The 20,421-nt window shown below is 38.6% G+C and overlaps 2 protein-coding genes across 2 annotated transcripts in view; both read right to left on the bottom strand.

Moving 5' to 3' along the window:
* The window catches only part of LOC116298149 (uncharacterized), a 36,347-nt gene that overhangs the window by 3,638 nt on the left and 12,288 nt on the right, over nt 1–20,421 (bottom strand). Inside the window, exons 17-32 of the mRNA XM_089029197.1 lie at nt 20,004–20,332; nt 18,765–18,990; nt 18,275–18,298; nt 16,457–16,886; nt 15,303–15,656; nt 15,118–15,147; nt 14,633–14,822; nt 13,227–13,409; nt 12,109–12,156; nt 11,186–11,221; nt 10,987–11,059; nt 10,019–10,146; nt 9,194–9,340; nt 8,445–8,613; nt 7,467–7,666; nt 6,751–6,901 (exon numbers count right to left, since the gene is read on the bottom strand). Coding sequence (XP_088885323.1) covers nt 6,751–6,901; nt 7,467–7,666; nt 8,445–8,613; nt 9,194–9,340; nt 10,019–10,146; nt 10,987–11,059; nt 11,186–11,221; nt 12,109–12,156; nt 13,227–13,409; nt 14,633–14,822; nt 15,118–15,147; nt 15,303–15,656; nt 16,457–16,886; nt 18,275–18,298; nt 18,765–18,990; nt 20,004–20,332 — 2,718 coding nt within the window. The remainder of the gene's footprint in view (nt 1–6,750; nt 6,902–7,466; nt 7,667–8,444; nt 8,614–9,193; nt 9,341–10,018; nt 10,147–10,986; nt 11,060–11,185; nt 11,222–12,108; nt 12,157–13,226; nt 13,410–14,632; nt 14,823–15,117; nt 15,148–15,302; nt 15,657–16,456; nt 16,887–18,274; nt 18,299–18,764; nt 18,991–20,003; nt 20,333–20,421) is intronic.
* LOC116298147 (beta-2 adrenergic receptor-like) lies at nt 1,953–3,404 on the bottom strand. The gene has a single exon (XM_031706525.2). The coding sequence runs from the start codon at nt 3,220–3,222 to the stop codon at nt 2,263–2,265; it is 960 nt and encodes a 319-aa protein (XP_031562385.1). The 5' UTR covers nt 3,223–3,404; the 3' UTR covers nt 1,953–2,262.

The following is a 20,421-nucleotide window of genomic DNA, read 5'->3' on the forward strand; positions in this document are numbered from 1 at the left end:
TCAAACCCTGAAACAACATCTGGGCTGCTCGAAGGCAGGACACGGGCGAACTCACAGATAGAACCATGAAGCAACATCTGGGATGATCAAAGCGAACTCACAGCATTAAATGTTTGGGCCGCCTTATGGGACATACTTCCAAAATGGCGTCGGCTATCTTGTCCTCTAAATCATACCCACAATGCACTGCAATGCCAACTCGACCCAGTTTTTTACTCAACCTCGGAAAGGGTTAATACACTATATTTCAATTTCGGTGCATTATACATAATTAACACTTGATAAATATTCATTACTTAATGTTAATCCCATTATATTCACTAGGAACTATTACTTTTAGATATGGTAAAAAATGTCAATGACGTCGACTAACCTACACGAAACACTTCTTCATGCATTTATTTTTATTCAGAGAACAGCTTCGTTTTACAAAAACAGCCCAAACAACCAATCCCAAACATAAATAATGTAAACAAAGTCCGGCATTATTTGTCTTTACTTCCTTCGATCCACTGCCGGCATATATCAAAATAAACGATCTTTTTATTTAATTCATTAACTAGTTTACTATACTCAAATCATCCTGTTTGTCTGAATATTCACGTACAGACAATCCGCATCCGACATTCAAAGTAGGGGAAAAAATATCCGTTTGAATGAATCAAGATGGTCTCAATGGTCTCAAATTGAAAGGAATTTCCAAATATGAAAACCACCTACATTTTTGTAATTTTAGTACCGCCGTCCCTCTATTGTGACGCTGGAAATGAGCGCAGACCGAATCTTTAATTCAGTCACGTCTTGTTCCCATCTTGAAGTTTTTCCTGATACTTTCCCCAAAAGCTGGAAAAAAAATTCTTCTAAAGCTATTTGGAATCACAAATTATATGAGAAACTTTGAACTCAGAGTTGAAAGGAGATGAATTTCGAAATTTATCACTGCGCTACCAAATTCTTGAAAGTCAAAGGGAGGAAATAATTTGTGAACAGCTGAAATTTGTCTAAGATCGATATCACACTAATAGCCAATCTGAAAGCCATCGATTTTCATTGCATGTCTATGAAATATTCATTGTAAATATGAATAAATAAGAGTGACGACATGGATAAAGGACATGATGAGAACCAGAGAGAAAGTGAGAGACAGAGGAGAGAGATAGAATTGTCGAATGGAGAGTCCGTTTTACTTATGTCAGATAACAATTCAGTTTAGTAATGTAGAAAGCCTTCCACAGCTCGTTTAGCAGACCGAAGTGCATCGCTTCGGGAAATCCTCATTAATTTTTGGAAATGAAAAGGAAATGAAAAATGCTAGACAAATACATTTTTTTGATGGAGCAATACTCTTTGCCCGAGATCATTGATCAACGAATTTTTTGATTCGAACACTTAAACGAGAGGAAAAAAGAAAGAAGCCTTATTTTTCAGTTTTGAGGTCTTCAAATATTTATAAGAGTATTATATAAATATTTACGATTGACTTTTTTCTTCAAACGCCGCAGTTTGCACTAAAGTAAATCGATATTGATTAAACAAATCAATCGACACATTTACTGGACAATTCTAGATTTCACCAACAAAACTGCTGATTCGAAAGCTAGAGGCTACGAAATATATTCTTCTAACTTTGGTACTCACTTTAGCATTATTTTCTCAACTGAAAATCATCAGTTTATCTATGAAATAACCCCGAACCTACCCTTGCAGACAAATCATTTAATTAAATATCCTAACCAGGTCTTCTTCATAAGAGTATGTCGCATGTGGTTTCCAATTTTCGTATCACCAATTCACCTAAATAATCATATACAAAACATGGAATTAGCACTCTATAGTGAAATGGTTCTATTCATATTAAATTTTAAGCACTGCTTTGAAAAAATACATGCACGTTTTTAATTTCAACAAATAAAAATAGCAATAAGTATAATAATCTTCCAAATCAGCTGAAGTCAGACCATGCTTTTTTTAATTTTCAGTTTCTGGTGTTTCTCCTGTAGTGACATGATTATGTTATCATTGCATTTCTAATTTAAGTTTCAAAATTATCGACACCAAAAAACCAAGAGATTTAATAAAGTATTGTCTTCATATCAGGACAACCGACTGCCTCTAATTGTAGCCGCAGAAAATATATTAGAACCTTCCAATTTAATTTTTTAGAATATAATACCAATGCAAATATCTCGAACGGTTTTATTTTTATATCAGGGAAAAAGAAAGTTTCGTAGCTGAGAGTATTCACAGTAGTGCCATTGAATTTCACTTTCTCCAGAACTTCAGAATACACATAATTTCGTTACGAACTTGTTTGTTCATACATCCGTAAAGAATCGGATTGATAGCACACGAAGCAAAGCCGAAGAACGTATAAAGTAGATATATTTGCCTCGGTAGCCAACCATCTCGTGTAGTGTCAGCAATATCTATCGCGACACAGGGAATCCAACACGCTGCGAATCCTAAAATTATTGCTAGAACAATTTTCGACAGTTTGTCTTCTTCTCGGGCAAGTCTTGAGTTGAAGTCTAGGATTCCTCTTGTTGCTTTGAATTCTTGCTTGTGTGTTCGTATTCTCTGCATGACTCGTGCATAGCAGAATGATATTACGAGAAAAGGAATTACTATGAAGACTAGAGAGAATATTATAGTAAAAAACCTGCTTTGAGAGAGAGAATAAAACGTAACAACACAAATGACTTTGCCAGGATGAAACGCAAAGTAAGTCGTCAAGGAAAATATCAATGCAGCCATGACAGCAGTAGAAATAATAATAACTCCAATTATCATGAATAATGTCGTCTTCTTTGTAAAAATCTTCTTATAGAAGGACGGCCTCACTATATAAAGATTTCTGTTGATAGCCGTCAGTGTGATGACCTGTACGGACTGAAACACTAGAACGTGTATCAAGAATCCTTGAATTTGACAAGCGACGTGTCCAAAAGGCCAAACGTTAGTTATCAGAGCTCCTATACTTAAAGGCATTGCAGTAACAGCCATTATAATGTCAGAAATTGCTAAAGTCACGATAAACATGTTAGTTATCGTTCTGAGTGAAGGCTTACGATACACGGCTGCACATATCAAAACATTCCCGAGCAAGGCGAAGACATTGACGGTCAGCAGGCCCAAAACCTCAACCACTACCAAACCAAAGTGCCTCTTGTGAAGGTTATTCTCAAGTCCTCTGTACTCAGAGCCGTTCTGTCCTTGATTCATCTCTCTCTTTCTCCCTGTAACTGTCAAGATACCCTCTCTCGCTTGAATGAAGCTGTTTCTCTTCAGTCAGTTGTAAATGATGAATTAATGACGATAAAGCTGGTGTTTTTTGGATGATGAGTCATGAGTGGGAGGGGGTATTGTGTAGTATTTTACGCTTGAATGGAGCACCGGAACTAATCATTAAACAAATGAATATTTCTGGAATGTTTTAGTTTTCATGAACAATAAAAATTACTTTTCTTGTGATGGGTCGTTATCTGCTGTCGGACGGATTGAATAGAGAAGCACGTGTAATATCGATCACTTATAGGATACGATAAAATAAAATGCTAATAACTGGAGGAGTATGATTATAGTGGTGTTTGTGATTTCCGTACATGCACCCGGTACAATGATGAGTCAAAGAGTCTTATGGACAGAGTTCATGTAGCATTTTTATTAATGCATTTTTCTTCCATTCGGCATCCCAATCTATCCATCCATCCATCCATTCAGTCATCCATCCATCCATAGTTCAACTATGATCCATCCGACGGGTTTTCGAGATCTACAGATTATAGCAGACGAATGAGAAGTGAGAATGGGTGGGGTCATCACAGTCTCATACCAATAGTCCTTGTGCAAGACAGGGTGGTTGATATCATTCATATGACATCAATTCGCCTTTCTGGAATTGAGGAAGAGACTGGGAACGAGGCGGAAACTCCCAAACTCGTATTAATTTGCTACAACAGATATTTCATATACTTCAGACGTCACCAAAAAATATAATTCAATGGCTCTTCGTTAAGGCTACTCCATTATTGAAAACTATGCTCCACTTTCCCAACAAGTACGAACAAAATGTTAACGACTGGTGCCTTGTTGATATTCTTATGATATTGGAAAAAATGGCACGTTTGGTGCCAATACTCATGCCATTTTTGGCATTCTCTGTTGCTCAGGCCGCATCAGTTACTTGCACGGATAAGATACCTTGTCTGGATAACTTTTCGTACGCCGAGCTGGTTTTTATTCGCGCGCGTGGCTTCTTGGCTGAAATATACTCTGCGCATGATCCAATGGTAAAACCACTGATATTATCATGGATTATTATGGATACTGATGGATACTGATGGATACTGATGGATACTGATAGATACTGATGGATACTGATAGATACTGATGGATACTGATAGATACTGATGGATACTGATAGATACTGATGGATACTGATAGATACTGTTATCAAACTCATTAATAATTCATGAGGAAAACACAATAGAAATCACGACCGTGAAGAGTTCTGTAAATCAGATACAGAATCGTGTTCATTTGCATAAACTTTAACTTGGATTTTCTTGGGCAGATTCACTTTAATTTTGAAAATTTAAGTGAAACACAAAGGAACTAACCTAGACGTTTGACAAGCAATCTAGCTAAAGTATTCGTGTCCGTGTTGTATCCGATATACAAACTCTCGGCTACGCCTCATGGTTGTATATCTGATACAACACGACCACTCATACTGTATATATTACATAGATACTGATGGATACTGATGGATACTGGTGGATACTGATAGATACTGATGGATACTGATAGATACTGATGGATACTGATAGATACTGATGGATACTGATGGATACTGATAGATACTGATGGATACTAATGGATACTGATGGATACTAATGGATACTGATGGATACTGATGGATACTGATGGATACTAATGGATACTGATGGATACTGATGGATACTGATGGATACTGATAGATACTGATGGATACTGATGGATACTAATGGATACTGATGAATACTGATGGATACTGATGGATACTAATGGATACTGATGGATACTGATGGATACTGATGGATACTGATGGATACTGATAGATACTGATGGATACTGATGGACAGAAGAAGACTGAAGACAGAAGGTGAGAACTTTATTTTCGTACGAAGATATTGTGACATTCTTATCCTAAACTGATATTATTTTAAATTTATCAAATATCGTATGAATGATAACAAATTAAAAATTAATTATCAAAAATACCTTATATGTTATCATATCTTATCATATAGTAAAAATTATTATCAATCTTAATCATTAATATGATCGTTAGCATGATCATCGTCATCTTCATAATTATCCTTATCAAATTTAACATTATCATGTAATTAAGCAGCTATTCGAAAAAAAGGTTGGTGAAGGTATTGCAATATATGCATGTTACCTAATGTTATTCCTTGAAATGTATATATGTTATTTACCAGCCAGGAGGTCCGGATAGGGAAAAACTGTGCCCGAGGTCTTGAATATACCGAGGGCACAGTTTTTCCCTATCCGGACGCAACTATAGGACGGTAAATAACTTTTTTTCCCGTACTTTTTTTACTCGTTTTTGTAATCGTTTTGTGTTGTCGTTTAGTGGCAAAGGATACCGGACCGCGCGCGCGGGCAGATATTGACAAAATACCGCCCGCTCAAACAGCCAATCAGAACACACGATTTTTGAGGATACCGGACCGGAAAAAAAATAGTTCATGCATAGAAAAAGTAAATTTATCATGGCTTCTCAAACTATAAAATTATTATAAAATTATAAAATTATAAATTACAAAATAACATAAGATTATTTCTTGTAGAAGCTAAGTTTATCGGCGTGACTGAATGGTTTTCTGGCTGCTGAGCTTTGAAAATTGCAAGACAGTAAGCTCTACGCATGGATGTAGTAAGACCGTTACGTCTTTTGATCTGGTTCTGTGTAAACAGAACAACCGTTTTGAGAAAATAAAGAGATAGCCTCTTCTGTGTGAGTTTTTGGTTCTAATTTTGTTCATTTTCAACATCATTATTGTTATTATAATAAAACTGGTAGGTGATTTGATACCCATTCGTAACTCGGAAATTCGGAAATCGGTCCAACGGTCAACGAGGATGGCGGTAGTCTTCGCCGCTCTTCTTATAAATTTACCTCTCCTGGCATCTCTAGTAATTTACTTTTAATTCTATAACTTAAGTTTACTCGGCCTATACTCAGTACTTTTCCATGGATGAACGAAAACTTACAGACTTAATTAACTTACAGAACGATCCTAGACTATTTGTTCCTTTTCTTTTCTTTTCTTTTTTCTTCTCCTTTTTCTTTCTTTATATATACTTCTATTGACCAAAAACATGTAAATCTAATCTTATAATTTGCCAACTGTCTCGTTTATTACAGCTGGCTTGTACCAATTTTCTGTATTTTTGTTGTTTGATATGCATGTAATTTTGCAATTTTGGTACTAAGAAAGGATTGATTGATTGACACTCCTAAAAAAAACATTTAATCGGAACACAAAACGTTACGACTTAAATTAATACCACCTGTAAAGAACGCGAAAACAGATTTTAAAATGGAAAAAAAGGAACAGTACATTCTGAAAGCGGAAAGGGGGTTTCCACTCCCCCCCCCCCCCCCCCCGACATCCCCCCACCACATCCCCCCACATCCCCCCCTGGATCAGCCCCTGTTTTGTCAGCCGGTCATGACTTCTTATTGTAGTGCTAATGATCTTGACAGATGATCTATTTTCCATTCGAGCTCTGTTTGCCTTTCACTCATCCGCTGCAGTTGCTCAGAAATGCATCCAAGCATCTGAATCACATGGTCAGAGTCCGTACGAGGCAAGGAGACTTTAGGACACATCTAAACGAATAAACAAACAAACAAACAGCAGAAAATGGTTATGTTATGGGCCAACTGTATCATTTAAAAAATCCATTTTCTAGAATAACTACTGTACCCCAAAAACACTAATCGTTGATAAAACATGCCACCCAGTACTTTGCTATCAAAGGTTCCTTTACGTCTTTCTCTTTTCGTCGAGTCTTCTCCCTTTACTGGCTTTTATTTTTGTTGTTTTCGATCGTTAGGAAAACCTCGTTGTTTTCGATCATTAGGAAAACCTGGACTTAACTGTTTTTGGCAGAGAACGTTTTGTAGTTTATGCGTGCGCCTTATCAATTGTTAGACGATGAGCTCTTGCTCAAACCCAAAACTGCCGAGTTCAGGAAGAGGTTCATTCCGTAGAATAAATAAAAACGAAAGCCAGTAAAGTGAAAAGACTGCGAAAAAAGATAGATAACAAAACGCGACCAGTCTACTACCATGATAGCCATGCACCCATCAGGTATATGGTCCTCCCCCCCTCCCTCCCTCCCTTCTCCTCTCTCGCAGGATGAAAATGATTTTTACAGTATAATCTACTCACCCTGAACAGCAAAATGATTCCTTTACTTCCGATACCAACATACGGATAAAAGGGACCAGAGTCAAAGCCAGCATGGCAGGTGAGTTTAGCCTCTCCCACGACTCGGCCATTCAAAGTGAAAGAGACTGGCATTTTACCATCTTTTTGTTGATCATAAAGTATTTTGCAGCCAATGAGATCACCTCTATAAGCCATGGCATCTGTGATACAATATATCATCATCAATACCAATGGTATTTAGCAAAGCAGGTTCGTCCACTAAAATCCCGTTTGGGATTTAAAAGTTATTTTTTGCGCATCAGTGGAGTGAAAACCCTCGAAGCAAAGCGAAAGGTAAAGTAACTTTATTTAACGTCTGTAGTTCCTTAAGCTATGAGGCTTGTATCCCAGGAAGCCGACGGTGTGCACTTTACCCCCTCTCTCAAACAGTGTTCTGTTTAAGAGCATTCAAAGCTGAAGCTACATGGATTAGAGAGAAGTTGAAACAGACGTAGACTATCCTGAGGATCGAATCGTAGACCTTTAGCTTCGAAGGCCGCGCACTTACCAACCTGCTCCTCAAGAAGAAAAATATCAAAAGACTCTACTCATGTACGACACTGAGTTGGGGATCAAACCCGGGTCGTAATGGTTCTCACACCGCTACACCACACGTGCTTCCTTTTTTCGTTTTGTATTAAAAACCAACCACGCCCTATTTCTATTGTTTGATGTTGGATTTGAATTTCGATGGAAAACCTGTCCCGTGTTTTGAATTCAGCATTGATACTAACAGGGGAGAGCGGGAATGAATTCAAAACCCGGGACAGGTTTTCCATCGAAATTCAAACCCTCCATCAAACATTATAAACAGGGCTTGGTTGCTTTTTAAACCATTAAAATGCACGTGCTCGGATTTGAATTGAAATTCAAGACCTCGGGCCTGCAAACCCTCGCCCTAGCGTTTTAAACTTTATTTAGAAAACTATTTAAACTTACCGTCGCCCCCTTTCCCTAATATCGAGTGGTCACTATCAAAGATTTTGCCGTCATCAATGTGATATCCTGCAGTATTGCCATCCCAGCCTGGAAATTTGTGAAGCTCGTAGTTTTCAGTCACAACTCCAATGGCAACGAAGCGTCTTTCGCCACTCTCTTGAATTAAAACCTGAAGAAAAAGTTAAAAAGACATTTCATGAAGCATAGTTTAATCGCAAAGCTTAAATTGAACGCAATGGCAAAGATGGAATGATCGAGAAAATGAGATCATATGGGCGAGAGATTCCTAATATCTCTAAGGAATGAGGCAAAAAAGCAAAAGGCAAGAAGGTTTAGCTATCAAGTACTCCTTATTACGAGTATTTAAAGCTACAAAGAAGGGAGAGAAGTGAGGATTGAGCCGTGGATCTGCGTACTAACCAATAGTCCCCTTCACGGTTCCCTGCGCCATCTTGAAAGGTAGCCGTGCCTTTGCATCGAAGCGAGACGAACGGTGAGCCTGCAATGATAGAGACCTTTTTTAACACCTTGAACAATTATTCACACGTCTCTATCACCGCAAGCTCACCGTTGGTCTCGCTTCGATGCAAAAGCACGGCTACCTTTCAAGATGGCGCAGGGAACTGTGAAGGAGACTATTGAGATACGCCCACTCCTAAATAATCTCCCTTTGTAAATATTCTCAAGTACCTTAATACTAAGAACACATCTCAGACAAGCATTACAAGTGTTAAGCGTATGATTCTTACCTCGAACTCTGGGTATTCTTCAGACAGAGGATTGAGATATTTCGCTCCGTGATGCTTAATTTCACCATTGTAAAGACAGGTTGTGCATTGACAAGAAACGTGTCTAAGTCGTTGACCAACAACATCGATTCCTTTTGTCTTCCAGTCCTATAAAAGATCACTGTGTCGTCATAATGAAGCGCCTTTTGATGCCGTAGCAGCCCCAAAAACTCCAGGAAAAAATAACGATAGTTTAATCCTTAGTTTTTTGCCTACTAAGGAAGCTACAAATTTTAAACGTCTGGAAGTTGTTGATGTCGTGGTAACAAGAAAAGCACTCCAGCGCTCTATACCTCTTTAAAACACAAGATAAATTATTTAACCAAAAATGTTTGAGACGTGCTCGGTAGAAATCAATTGCAACAGATTTTCCTTTTTCGCCCCTAAAAGAGGGAGTGAATTATTTCAACCCCTAAAAGATACGACGATAACTCCCTCTCCCCCCCTCCCCCCCCCCCCCCCCCCCCCCCCCCGTGCTATATGACAGCATAGTGCAGTTTTCGTATGACTGTGAAAAGCTCAGTGCCGTAAGCGTGACGTGCCGTGACCGTGATACTTTCTAGAATTTTAATTGGCTGATTTTTTTCATGCGCAATATGATTGGTCTAAAAGTGCCGTGATCTTGGCGTGACCGTGTCCGCGCCGTGTTTTGGGTATTAGATTGGATGAAGAGTAAATTCTCGTTCAATGTGATTTGTCTGGCGTATCCCTTGCTGTGTCACGACCGTGTTCGTACCGTGAACTTTTCACAGTCATACGAAAACTGCACTATTCACATGTACTTACAGGATGCCCATGTGGCTCGAGTCTTTTCCTTTCACTTTGATCGTAGCGGAAAGTACGTTCAGCAATGTGCCCAATTAATTGATGACAACCTTCAGTTTCTTTCAAGACTCGATCCATTTTGTTGTCATCTAGCGTAAGCAAATTTAAAAAAAGGTTTTTAGAAGATGGGTCATTGTGCCGGAATAGTGCTTGTGATACCTGTGTCACACGATCGGGCTTCTTGTGCTTCCCATCTTCCCCAGGGGGATAGAAAGTGCAAAGCTTTATGAGGTACGATAAGTTGGTAGGAGGCTGGTAAGAAAATCCTGCTAATAACGTTATTTCCTTAGACTTGGAGCGACTTATCTCCTGTTTGTGGAGCCCTATAATATGTCAAACCTCCTGGAAAACACGGAACGGTTTCAAAACAAACGGGGTTTTGAGATATCTCCAGTAAAAAGGTAGCGACATGACTTCGGCTCCCCTTAGTTACCGTTGCTATGTTCCACAAGCTAAACAAATTATCTAGAATATCTCATAATTTAAAACTCTGATCGAGAAAAATTGATTATAAATTGTTTCAATAGTTTACTGTCCTGCGAAAAGAATAGAAAATTGCCTCGTAATCCTTGTGGTACTCTTTAAAACAAATACTGTGTAGTTTGTGGGACAAGATTTTGATTCCATTGGGAAAACTGCTGCGACGGTGATTGGACCGCTATTGTCAGAGGAGGAACCAAGAGAGCAAGGAAAAATTTATTTTTTGACGATATTATGAAGGAATTTTAATCAAACGTCCGCCATCTTGTTTTTCCCCCACCATTTTGCTTTTTGCTTTGTCTTTACGCTTACCGTTTATTACGCAGGCGCTAGCCCCGGGAAAAAAAACAACAAGATGGCGGACGTTTGATCAAAATTTCTTCATAATATCGTCAAGAAAACAAAATTCTGCCGTGCTCCCTTGGGGGAACCATGAATTTTATACGTACCTCCCAAAGGGAAGGTATAACCATAAATAGCAAAGTACTCAGACTGCAGATCTTCGACTAAGGTGTCAAATAGCTGTAAAATGTAGAATAATATTCTAGCTTATTGTATCATGCTTTCTTGTAAAAGTAAGATTCAAAAGAAAATGATAATTGATTGATTTTGAGTCAATCAACAAAGTTACTGAGTGAGAGAACTTACGGACTTTGTAGTTGCTTCCTTTTTACGCCTCTTTTCCTATGAGAAATAACAACAAATAATATTTACCAATGTCCATTCATCTAAACTGATGAAACAACTGATAAAACAACTGAAATAAACACAGTAATTTTTTAGAGGCTTTCTCGACTTTCACATCCCCATAATGCCTTGCGTTTTTGGGGGTAACCAATCAAAAAACTGTCCCAAATTGAAAGGTTTCTTAATTGAATTTATACTATACGTGCTTTTATCTGTCACAATGCTGATTATCAGTTTATTCCAAGTTACTTTTGCGTGTACAGATCATGAAGCGTTTTGGTCTTACAGAAAATGTATTAACTTACGAAAAAATGTTTACAATTTACCTTAAATGTCTTCAAGCTTCTATCTTTTTCTGTTTTTTACTTCTTCATTTTATCTTTGGATACCAAACAAGGTATTTTCAACATTGTCTGATCAGCCTTCAGCAAAATAAGTGGGTTTTTACCCTCTGGTTACCCCCCAAAGACGCAAAGGATTATGGGGATGTGAAAGTCGAGAATAGAATAAATACGGCACATCCATGCCTTGAGGTTACGTGGGTTGTTGGTTTTTACTTGTGATGAAGTTCTTGAAAGTTCTACATGACCGTTCTTAACAATGCAAAAATGTAAAGGATAAGTGGCTTGGCGGCTCTCATGTATAAAGCGCTCGAAGGTGCGCCCTTCACCCCTTAAACTATCAGGAAGGTCTGACAATCAGCAAAAACGATTCCATTTTCTAGAACCCCTGCGTGGTTGGACGATCATACGGCCCTTAACCTGCCTACGTTAATAAAGGCTGGATACATGGAAAGGCTGGACACATGCAAATAGTTTTTCAGCGTTTTAAAGTCGTGCGTTACGTTCTAATTTAAATTGTCGTACGTTGTGATCAATACACACCTTCATCTCAATCATCTCAATCGAAGTTTCAGCAGTAGCGGTTATTGGCTAAAAATACATAACTTGTATTACAATTTGTTTCTAGCGTCATTAATTTTTAATGTACTAATAGCATATCAGTAATTAATAATTTAGTGTAATAATCAAATTATATAGTCCATGTGACACCAGGGAAAAACGTTTGCGCATGCGTGCATTTCAGCACGTTTTCTAAGAATTTTGAAGAGTTTGAGTGAGAAAATACATGTTTGTTTTCTCCAAGTATACAAAAAAGTTCAAGAGTATACTTTTGTCAGACCAAGATACTGTATCAACAAACACAATATGAAAGAATTAGCCTTAAGTTTCAAGCGTGGACACTAAGTTTTGGCATATTGTGAAGTCCAATTCATCAGGCATGTTTGAAAGCCAAATTTACATATGTTTTGACTAATTTGCATACGGATTTAGAGCATGCGCAGACGTTTTTTACTCGTGTCACTCCATGTAAGTAATGTTTACGATATGAGTGGCCGTGTTGTATCGGCTATACAACCACGAGCAGGACGCGAAATGCACAATCTGTGAAATTCACTAAGTATTCATAAACCATTTGGGACATTTTGAATTCACATAGGCCGTTTTTTCAAGGTTGCGTGCGCATCCAAATTTAAGGAACTTGACGGGCAACGATACCAGAACACGAGCTTTATGATGAGAACTATCATACATTTCTATGAAATTTTTTCCGATAAGAATTCATAAAATTGAATTTTCTCCTCTTTAAATATAAAACTGGCTTCTCAATTTTACTGAATTTGCGTGTTTCAATTTTGTGGCCCGTCAAATTGGATGCGCACGCAACCTTGAGAAAACGGTCTATTAGATACAACCACCAGTGCTATATCAGAACAGTATAATCAACTAGTGGCTGTATCTGGTTGGCATTTTCATCGTAAGATTTATATCAGGTTTACATGATATTTATGTGACCTGATTTCTGCAATTGGATTGGCTTAGACCCTCATTACATAATAATTATTCATGAATTTTACAAATCTTACAAATTATTTTTTTCAGCTTCGCACGCAAAATCGCACTGTGCAAAAATCTTTATAAAACTGTTGTAGAAGATTTACCGGCATAGCCCTGTGGCGTGACTTATTCCTCTTGCATTTGGTGCATCTTATCGTCGTGTAGATGTGTCGAAGCAGGATGAAAGTCAGGGAGATAATGTTGAAAGGAACTGGAACAGGATGGTACTTATTGTAAGTCCTAATTGTTGTGGCCTTTTTGTATGACCACTCGTAGAAGGCGTTGTCCTGAAACACAAAACAAAATTTTAATTTTAATCTTAATTAATTTTTTTTTTTTTTTTTTTTTACTTAAAAGTAGGATTAAGGATGTTTCCAGAAAACAACGATGCCGGATGCGTAGATTTCAGTGTTTTTCAAGGTGTTCGCAGAGTTTGAACCTGAGACCCCATAGGCGAGACTTGAGTGCACTTCCGTATGACATATTCTAGTTATCTATAGGAATTTATGATATTTATATATCATAGGTCATAGGTCTCTGTGCTGTCCAGTTAAGGAATTTATTGGACAAGGAAAAAGACAGTTACCTATAAGGACTTAATAGATAGCTGCTATACTATTGATAATGTAGACTTGCCCCGGTGGATTCCGGATTGCAAGCGCTGGATTCCGGATTCCGAGACTCTGGATTCCGGATTCCAAGGGTCTGGATTACGGATTCCAAGGGTCTGGATTACGGATTCCAAGGGTCTGGATTCCGGATTCCGAGACTCTGGATTACGGATTCCAAGGGTCTGGATTCCGGATTCCAAGACTCTGGGTTACGGATTCCAAGGGTCTGGATTACGGATTCCAAGGGTCTGGATTACGGATTCCAAGGGTCTGGATTACGGATTCCAAGGGTCTGGATTACGGATTCCGAGACTCTGGATTACGGATTCCAAGCGCTGGATTCCGGATTCCAAGACTCTGGGTTACGGATTCCAAGGGTCTGGATTCCAAAACTTTTGTATTGCGGATTCCGGATTCCGTATCGTTAATTTTCAGATACTTTCTTTGAAAATTATATTTGATATACTTGCCAGTATAAGTAGAATCATCTATCAATTAAATCAGCATCTGATGACAGATATTCTTGGTCGAGATAGTACACAGTGGGGGAGGGGCTACATCGGTTCAGTCTAGGTCGAGGCTATAGCATTTGAGTGTATACTTTGAATTTCAAAGTAGCGGATTCCGGATTCCAAAAGGGTGGATTCCGGATTCCATTATAAACTGGATTCCAGATTCCAAAGCCTAAAATTTCGTGGATTCCGGATTCCGGATTCCGGATTTCCTTACATGGGGCGATCTATTGTTTCCCGGTGTTTTTTTTTAGATTCGAGCGACGAAGTCGCGAGCAGCGGGCGGCAGACTTTGCGAAAGTCTATTGATAATTATATCTTTAATGATATATAAAAAGCCAATAACTCTTTTATACATATTTTATAGATGGTCTTTATTTGTTTTACCTCGACGTGTTGGTAAGTGTTGGACAACAAAGCGATCATCATGTTCATTAACATCACCACCCCCATTATCAAGAACAGACCATACAAAATCTTAGCAAGAACATCGGAAGTGTCGTCTGAAGATTGCAGAGGCGTAAGCTCAGCGATGCCCAAAAGTGACCAAGTAAGATATCTTGTGAAACTCCACCAACTATAATTTTTATTAAAAAAAGACTCAAAATCACAAGAAACGACTATGGACAAAAGACAAGAGTAACGCATTACAGGTCCTCAAAAGGACCAAGTAAAATGCCTTGAGGAACTCCAGCAAAGATAACAGATGACTATAGACAAACGACATGAGTAACACATTACACGTCCCCAAAAGGGACCAAGTGTTGCGCCTTGTGGAACTCCACCAACTAAAATCTATATAGGGAATGACAATGACAATAATAATTGACGAACGACAAGAGTTACACGTTGCTAAAATTTAAAAAAATTACCAATTAAATCCGTTTTGGCTTCCACACAACCTGAAAAGCACAGAGATAACAGAAACAATTAGAATAACTAGATTTGGCTTATGCTTGCTTCATATTGGTATCAGGGCATTTTTAAACCCGGTATTCGTTATCTCCAACGATGTTCTGGGTTCATTGGATCCTTACTTACACTGAGAAATGCTTACCCACTAGAAGTGACGTTTGCCCCAGAATTGTACGACACCTCTGCAACATAAATCTTCGTAATAACCAAAGAGAAAGCCACGGTTGCTGCTACAAACTGACCCAATATCGCAATAACAGCTGTAATGATCTGAAACAAAGCTATCTGGATTGATCCTGTAGATTTTTTAGACTCCATAATGTGACCAAACACTCTAAGTGTAAGAAGCATGGCGTTAAAGCCGTAAAGATAGCCAGCAACTGCAAGGAGGCGGTTCTTTGATATGGACGAATTCTGTGACCAAGTGAAGGCACGTATACCAACAAGAACCAGGAAGGCGATTAGTGTAACTACATCAAGTATATTCCACCAGTCGCTAGAGGAAAAAAAATAAAATAAAACATGATGAGATGACAATAACATTCAACATCACTAACTGTCTTCCAAATAAACAGATGCTTTAGACTATCGTTCAGCTAGAAACTTTCAACTATCTTTTAGTCAGATGGTGCATATTGTATTCCGGTAAAATACTTTTTACGACATACCCTTCTCCAACCGATCGCCCCATGTAAAGGAATCCGGAATCCGGAATCGACGAAATGTTAGGCTTTGGAATCCGGAATCCAGCACTCTGGAATCCGGAATCCACCCTTAATTAAATTGAAATTTAGATCAGAAAATTGTCGTTTAATATTAGAGGTTATATGACAAATGAATTCAAAAGGGAGGAGTGGGCTATTTGCAATACGTTATGGTGTCTGAAACTTAATGTATGCGCTTTTGTCAATTGTTTTTTTATCACGCTAGTTATATATATACCAGGGACACCTCCCTAGTTATACTGGCAAGTATGTCAACTAATTTTCAGAGAAAGTGTCTGAAAATTAACGATATGGAATCCGGAATCCGCAATACAAAAGTTTTGGAATCCGGAATCCAGACCCTTGGAATCCGTAATCAAGAGTCTCGGAATCCGGAATCCACCATAAGTCCGGATTCCCTTACATGGGGCGAAACCGAGTGCGTCAAACTAACTTCCAATCTGAACGCTAGCTGTCTTTTCATTTTCCAATTAAGTTTTTTTTGCCGCAAGGATTTTCTTTACCGCCATCTTTGATGATTTAAAAACCACCAAGGCAACAAATGATATAAACTTGAAATTAGATTACTGACTCAAAATAACTTGATATAATTCTCCATAATTTCTTTAGCCCTTGCGTTTTCTTGTCCTTCTCATCTTGTTTATCTTGATTTTCTTGTTTATCTTCCTCCCCATCTTTAGCAGATGTGGATTTTTCTTTTTCTTTTTCTTTCATTTCTTCTTCTTCATCATCTTCTTTTGGCTTTTCCTCCTCTGCTTTATGGTCTTGTTGCGACAAATCATTCTTCTCTATCCAGTCCGAGTTCTTCTCCGTGATAAACTGATTGATTTCCATCATCAATCTTCCCAGAAAGAATAACGATATGATCCATTCGACAGCAGTGAAATGGATTGTAGATGGTTGCAGACACATAGCAAAATGAAGGCCAAGTAGTGCCAGGTAACTCAAGGTGTCACGGAAGAAAATGAAGTAGGGTGTCTTGAAATACCGGACATAACGATCTGTCACAAGTAATATGTTGAAAAAAGGTTGTAGTAGTAGTAGTAGAAATGGTGTTGGTGGTAGTGGTGTTGTTGTTGTTGGTGTTAGTGTTTGTGGAGACCATAGAGGTGGTACTAGATGGTGTATTTGGTGGTAGTGGTATTGTTATTGATGGTGTTGGTGTTTGTGGAGACGATAAAGGTGGTACTAGATTGTGTATTTGGTGGTAGTGGTATTGTTATTGATGGTGTTGGTGTTTGTGGAGACGAAAGAGGTGGTAATAGATGGTGTATTTGGTGGTAGTGGTGTTGTTGTTGATGGTATTAGTGTTAGTGGAGACGATAAAGGTGGTACTAGATGGCGTATTTGGTGGTACTGGTGTTGTTGTTGTTGGTGTTAGTGTTTGTGGAGACGATAGAGGTGGTAATAGATTGTGTATTTGGTGGTAGTGGTATTGTTATTGATGGTGTTGGTGTTTGTGGAGACGAAAGAGGTGGTAATACATGGTGTATTTGGTGGTAGTGTTGTTGTTGTTGTTGGTGTTGGTGTTGGTCGAGACGAAAGAGGTGGTAATAGATGGTGTATTTGGTGGTAGTGGTGGTGTTGTCGTTGATGGTGTTGGTGTTGGTGTTGGTGTTAGTGGAGACGAAAGAGGTGGTAATAGATGGTGTATTTGGTGGTAGTGGTGTTGTTGTTGATGGTATTGGTGTTTGTGGAGACGATAGAGGTGGTACTAGATGGTGTATTTGGTGGTAGTGGTGTTGTCGTTGATGGTGTTGGTGTTAGTGGAGACGAAAGAGGTGGTAATAGATGGTGTATTTGGTGGTAGTGGTGTTGTTGTTGATGGTATTGGTGTTTGTGGAGACGATGGAGGTGGTACTAGATGGTGTATTTGGTGGTAGTGGTATTGTTGTTGATGGTATTGGTGTTTGTGGAGACGATAGAGGTGGTACTAGATGGTGCATTTGGTGGTAGTGGTGTTGTTGTTGATGGTGTTGGTGATGGAGTTGTTGGTTGAGATAACAGAGATGGTACTAGATAGTGGAGGTTGTTTTGGTGGACATGTTAAAAAGATTTAGCATCAAGACGCGAACGTCAAAGACCACTGTGTGAGCGCATTTTTTTCGTGCGCGGTTGTCCTCAACGTAGTTGACTTTCTCGACAGGACGTAAAAGTGCTGCAAATGGCGTCCCAGGTCCTGTCGAGGGTGTCAACGACGTGAACCACATTAGAGACTGCGAACGCACGAAAAAAAATGCGCTTGCGCCGTCGTGTTTGCCTTTCGCGTCTTGATGTAAAATCTCTTTAATTGGTAAATAGTGTACGAGGCCGATTATGACGTTAATCAGTTCTAAATATGTACAAGAACACGTCACATCAAAGGACGCTTAAACATACGTAAACTCACCATAGATATCTTTTCCCTTGATGCCTATTTACATTGCAAAAAAAAAAATTTGACTTCAATTTATTTACAGGTAAATAATTAGATTCTGGAAACTAGTCCTTATGTAGGCGTTGGATAATGATAATAATAATGGAAGAAAATCAGAGAACCTGTAAAGCATCCTATCAACAAACTCTACTCAAGCGTGATACTGAGTAATAGAACTTTTTCGAGTTCCAAGTTACCGCTGTGTTTCTTGATCACAGACTCATTTACTCAGGCTTAGCCTCGTATCTGTGTCTCAATATTCACAAATACCAACGGTAAAGTAAAAAATGCACAACTTCAACAATACAAACACTTTGAAACTCCACGGACCTTCACTGGAACACATGAATGTTCTGCACAAAATCGGGGCTAACCCTGAGCAACAGAGAACTCGAAACTGGAGTATGGAACCCGAAATCCCGGCGTGAGGCTACTGCACTATAGATGGTAATATTAAACTCACTTTCGAGAATGTTGAACTTCTTTGTCTCATCCATGTCGCTGTTATCACTGAACATCAAAAAGACATTTTCGCCACTCGTTCCCATGGTTTCCAACTCCTTGATTTCAGGATGTACACCAAGGCCGACAGAAATCACTTTGATGTTCTGCTGTTTTATGGATTCCACAGCTCTCAGAGGCTCGTTGTTCGGAGTGCCAAGTTTATCGTCCGTCATAACGACAAGCACCTTAAGTTAAAATGATATAACACAGGTTCTCATAAATGTTAAGCAACTTTAGTTGAAGATATCTGTGCAACGAGGATGTGGGAAAATTCTTTTTAATGTTTAAAAAAATTTCCTTGCCGGGAAAAGATGGTGCAATCTTGCAACTAGGACTTGTGTTACAAGCCATGTAAATTTGCCGTTTACTGTGCGGACGCACTAATCGGGACCACTTGAACAAAATTTAAGGTAAAACAAACTAGCCAATCAGGAGAGAGTAAAATCAGTATCATATTGACTTCAGCCAATCACATTCTTTAGTTTATGTTTGTTTCCATAGTTGTTGTTAGCATCTAAATTTTTGTTTTCGTCCGATATCTAGGCTTCGTTGCTTGCTGGTTCTCTTCACACACTGTCGGCATAGTAAAGAGCACAGTGACAAGAGTGAAAAACGTCTGCGCATGCTCTGAATCTGTACGCAAATTAGTCAAAGCATAAGTAAGTTTGACTTTCAAACATGCCTGATAAATTGCACTTCACAAAATGCCAAACCTTAGTGTCCGATCCATGCTTGAAACTTAAGGCCAATTCTTTCATATTGTGTTTGTTAATACAGTATCTTTGTCTGACAATAGAATACTCTCGAACTTTTTTGGATACTTGGAGAAAACAAACATTTATTTTCTCGCTAAAACTCTACAAAATTCTTAGAAAAGGTGCTAAAATGCACGCATGCGCGAACGTTTTTCTCTACTGTCGAGCACAATTGCATGTAAAATGTTTCATTCCTCCTTATTTTAAATCTTTTTACCGTCATTCGCTGGAACCGTGTTTTTTCTCACCATTTGTTATTACTTTGTAATTTCATCGTCATATAATATTAGAAACCACAGTTGAAAAGTATCCTTGCGAAGGCGAAAGCACAGGAGAGTCCAATCCTAATAAAGCCCTACCCCACCACCCTTATCGTCTCACCCTCAGATCCTCCACCCCCTGAATCAGTCACTCGAATGATATAGCTTTACTTGTAGACATACCTTCTTGCTCTCTTCAGTTTTTTCGAAAAGATCGTTTGCCTCCTTCAAGCAGTCTAAGAACCCGACGTCGTCTTTTACATCCTTGTTTTTGTTAACTTCACGTGTGGGATGTTTCACGTCCTTAGCCTTAGGCATGTTTCCTATGGCTTCTTCAGAACTGGTAAACTCCTTTACTATTGGTCCATCATAGTCACGTGTTACCGTAGCATACTGAGTTTTATCAGATTTTCTAGTTTGCTGCATGATGTATCTTGCAGTACTTTGCATTGCGCGGAACTGTCTATCTGCGTATTTCCACGATGCGTTGAACAGGAAAACAACGCGAATTTCTACAAATTAAAGTACGAAAAAATTGCTTATGAGAATTTTGGAGACATGGTCAAAGAAGTGAGTCCAAAATAAGGACCACAATAGCCAA

Source organism: Actinia tenebrosa, unplaced genomic scaffold, assembly GCF_029948245.1.
Source record: "Actinia tenebrosa isolate PJP-AT-01 unplaced genomic scaffold, QUT_ActTen_1.0 PGA_scaffold13__45_contigs__length_12533684, whole genome shotgun sequence".
Lineage (NCBI taxonomy): Eukaryota > Metazoa > Cnidaria > Anthozoa > Actiniaria > Actiniidae > Actinia > Actinia tenebrosa.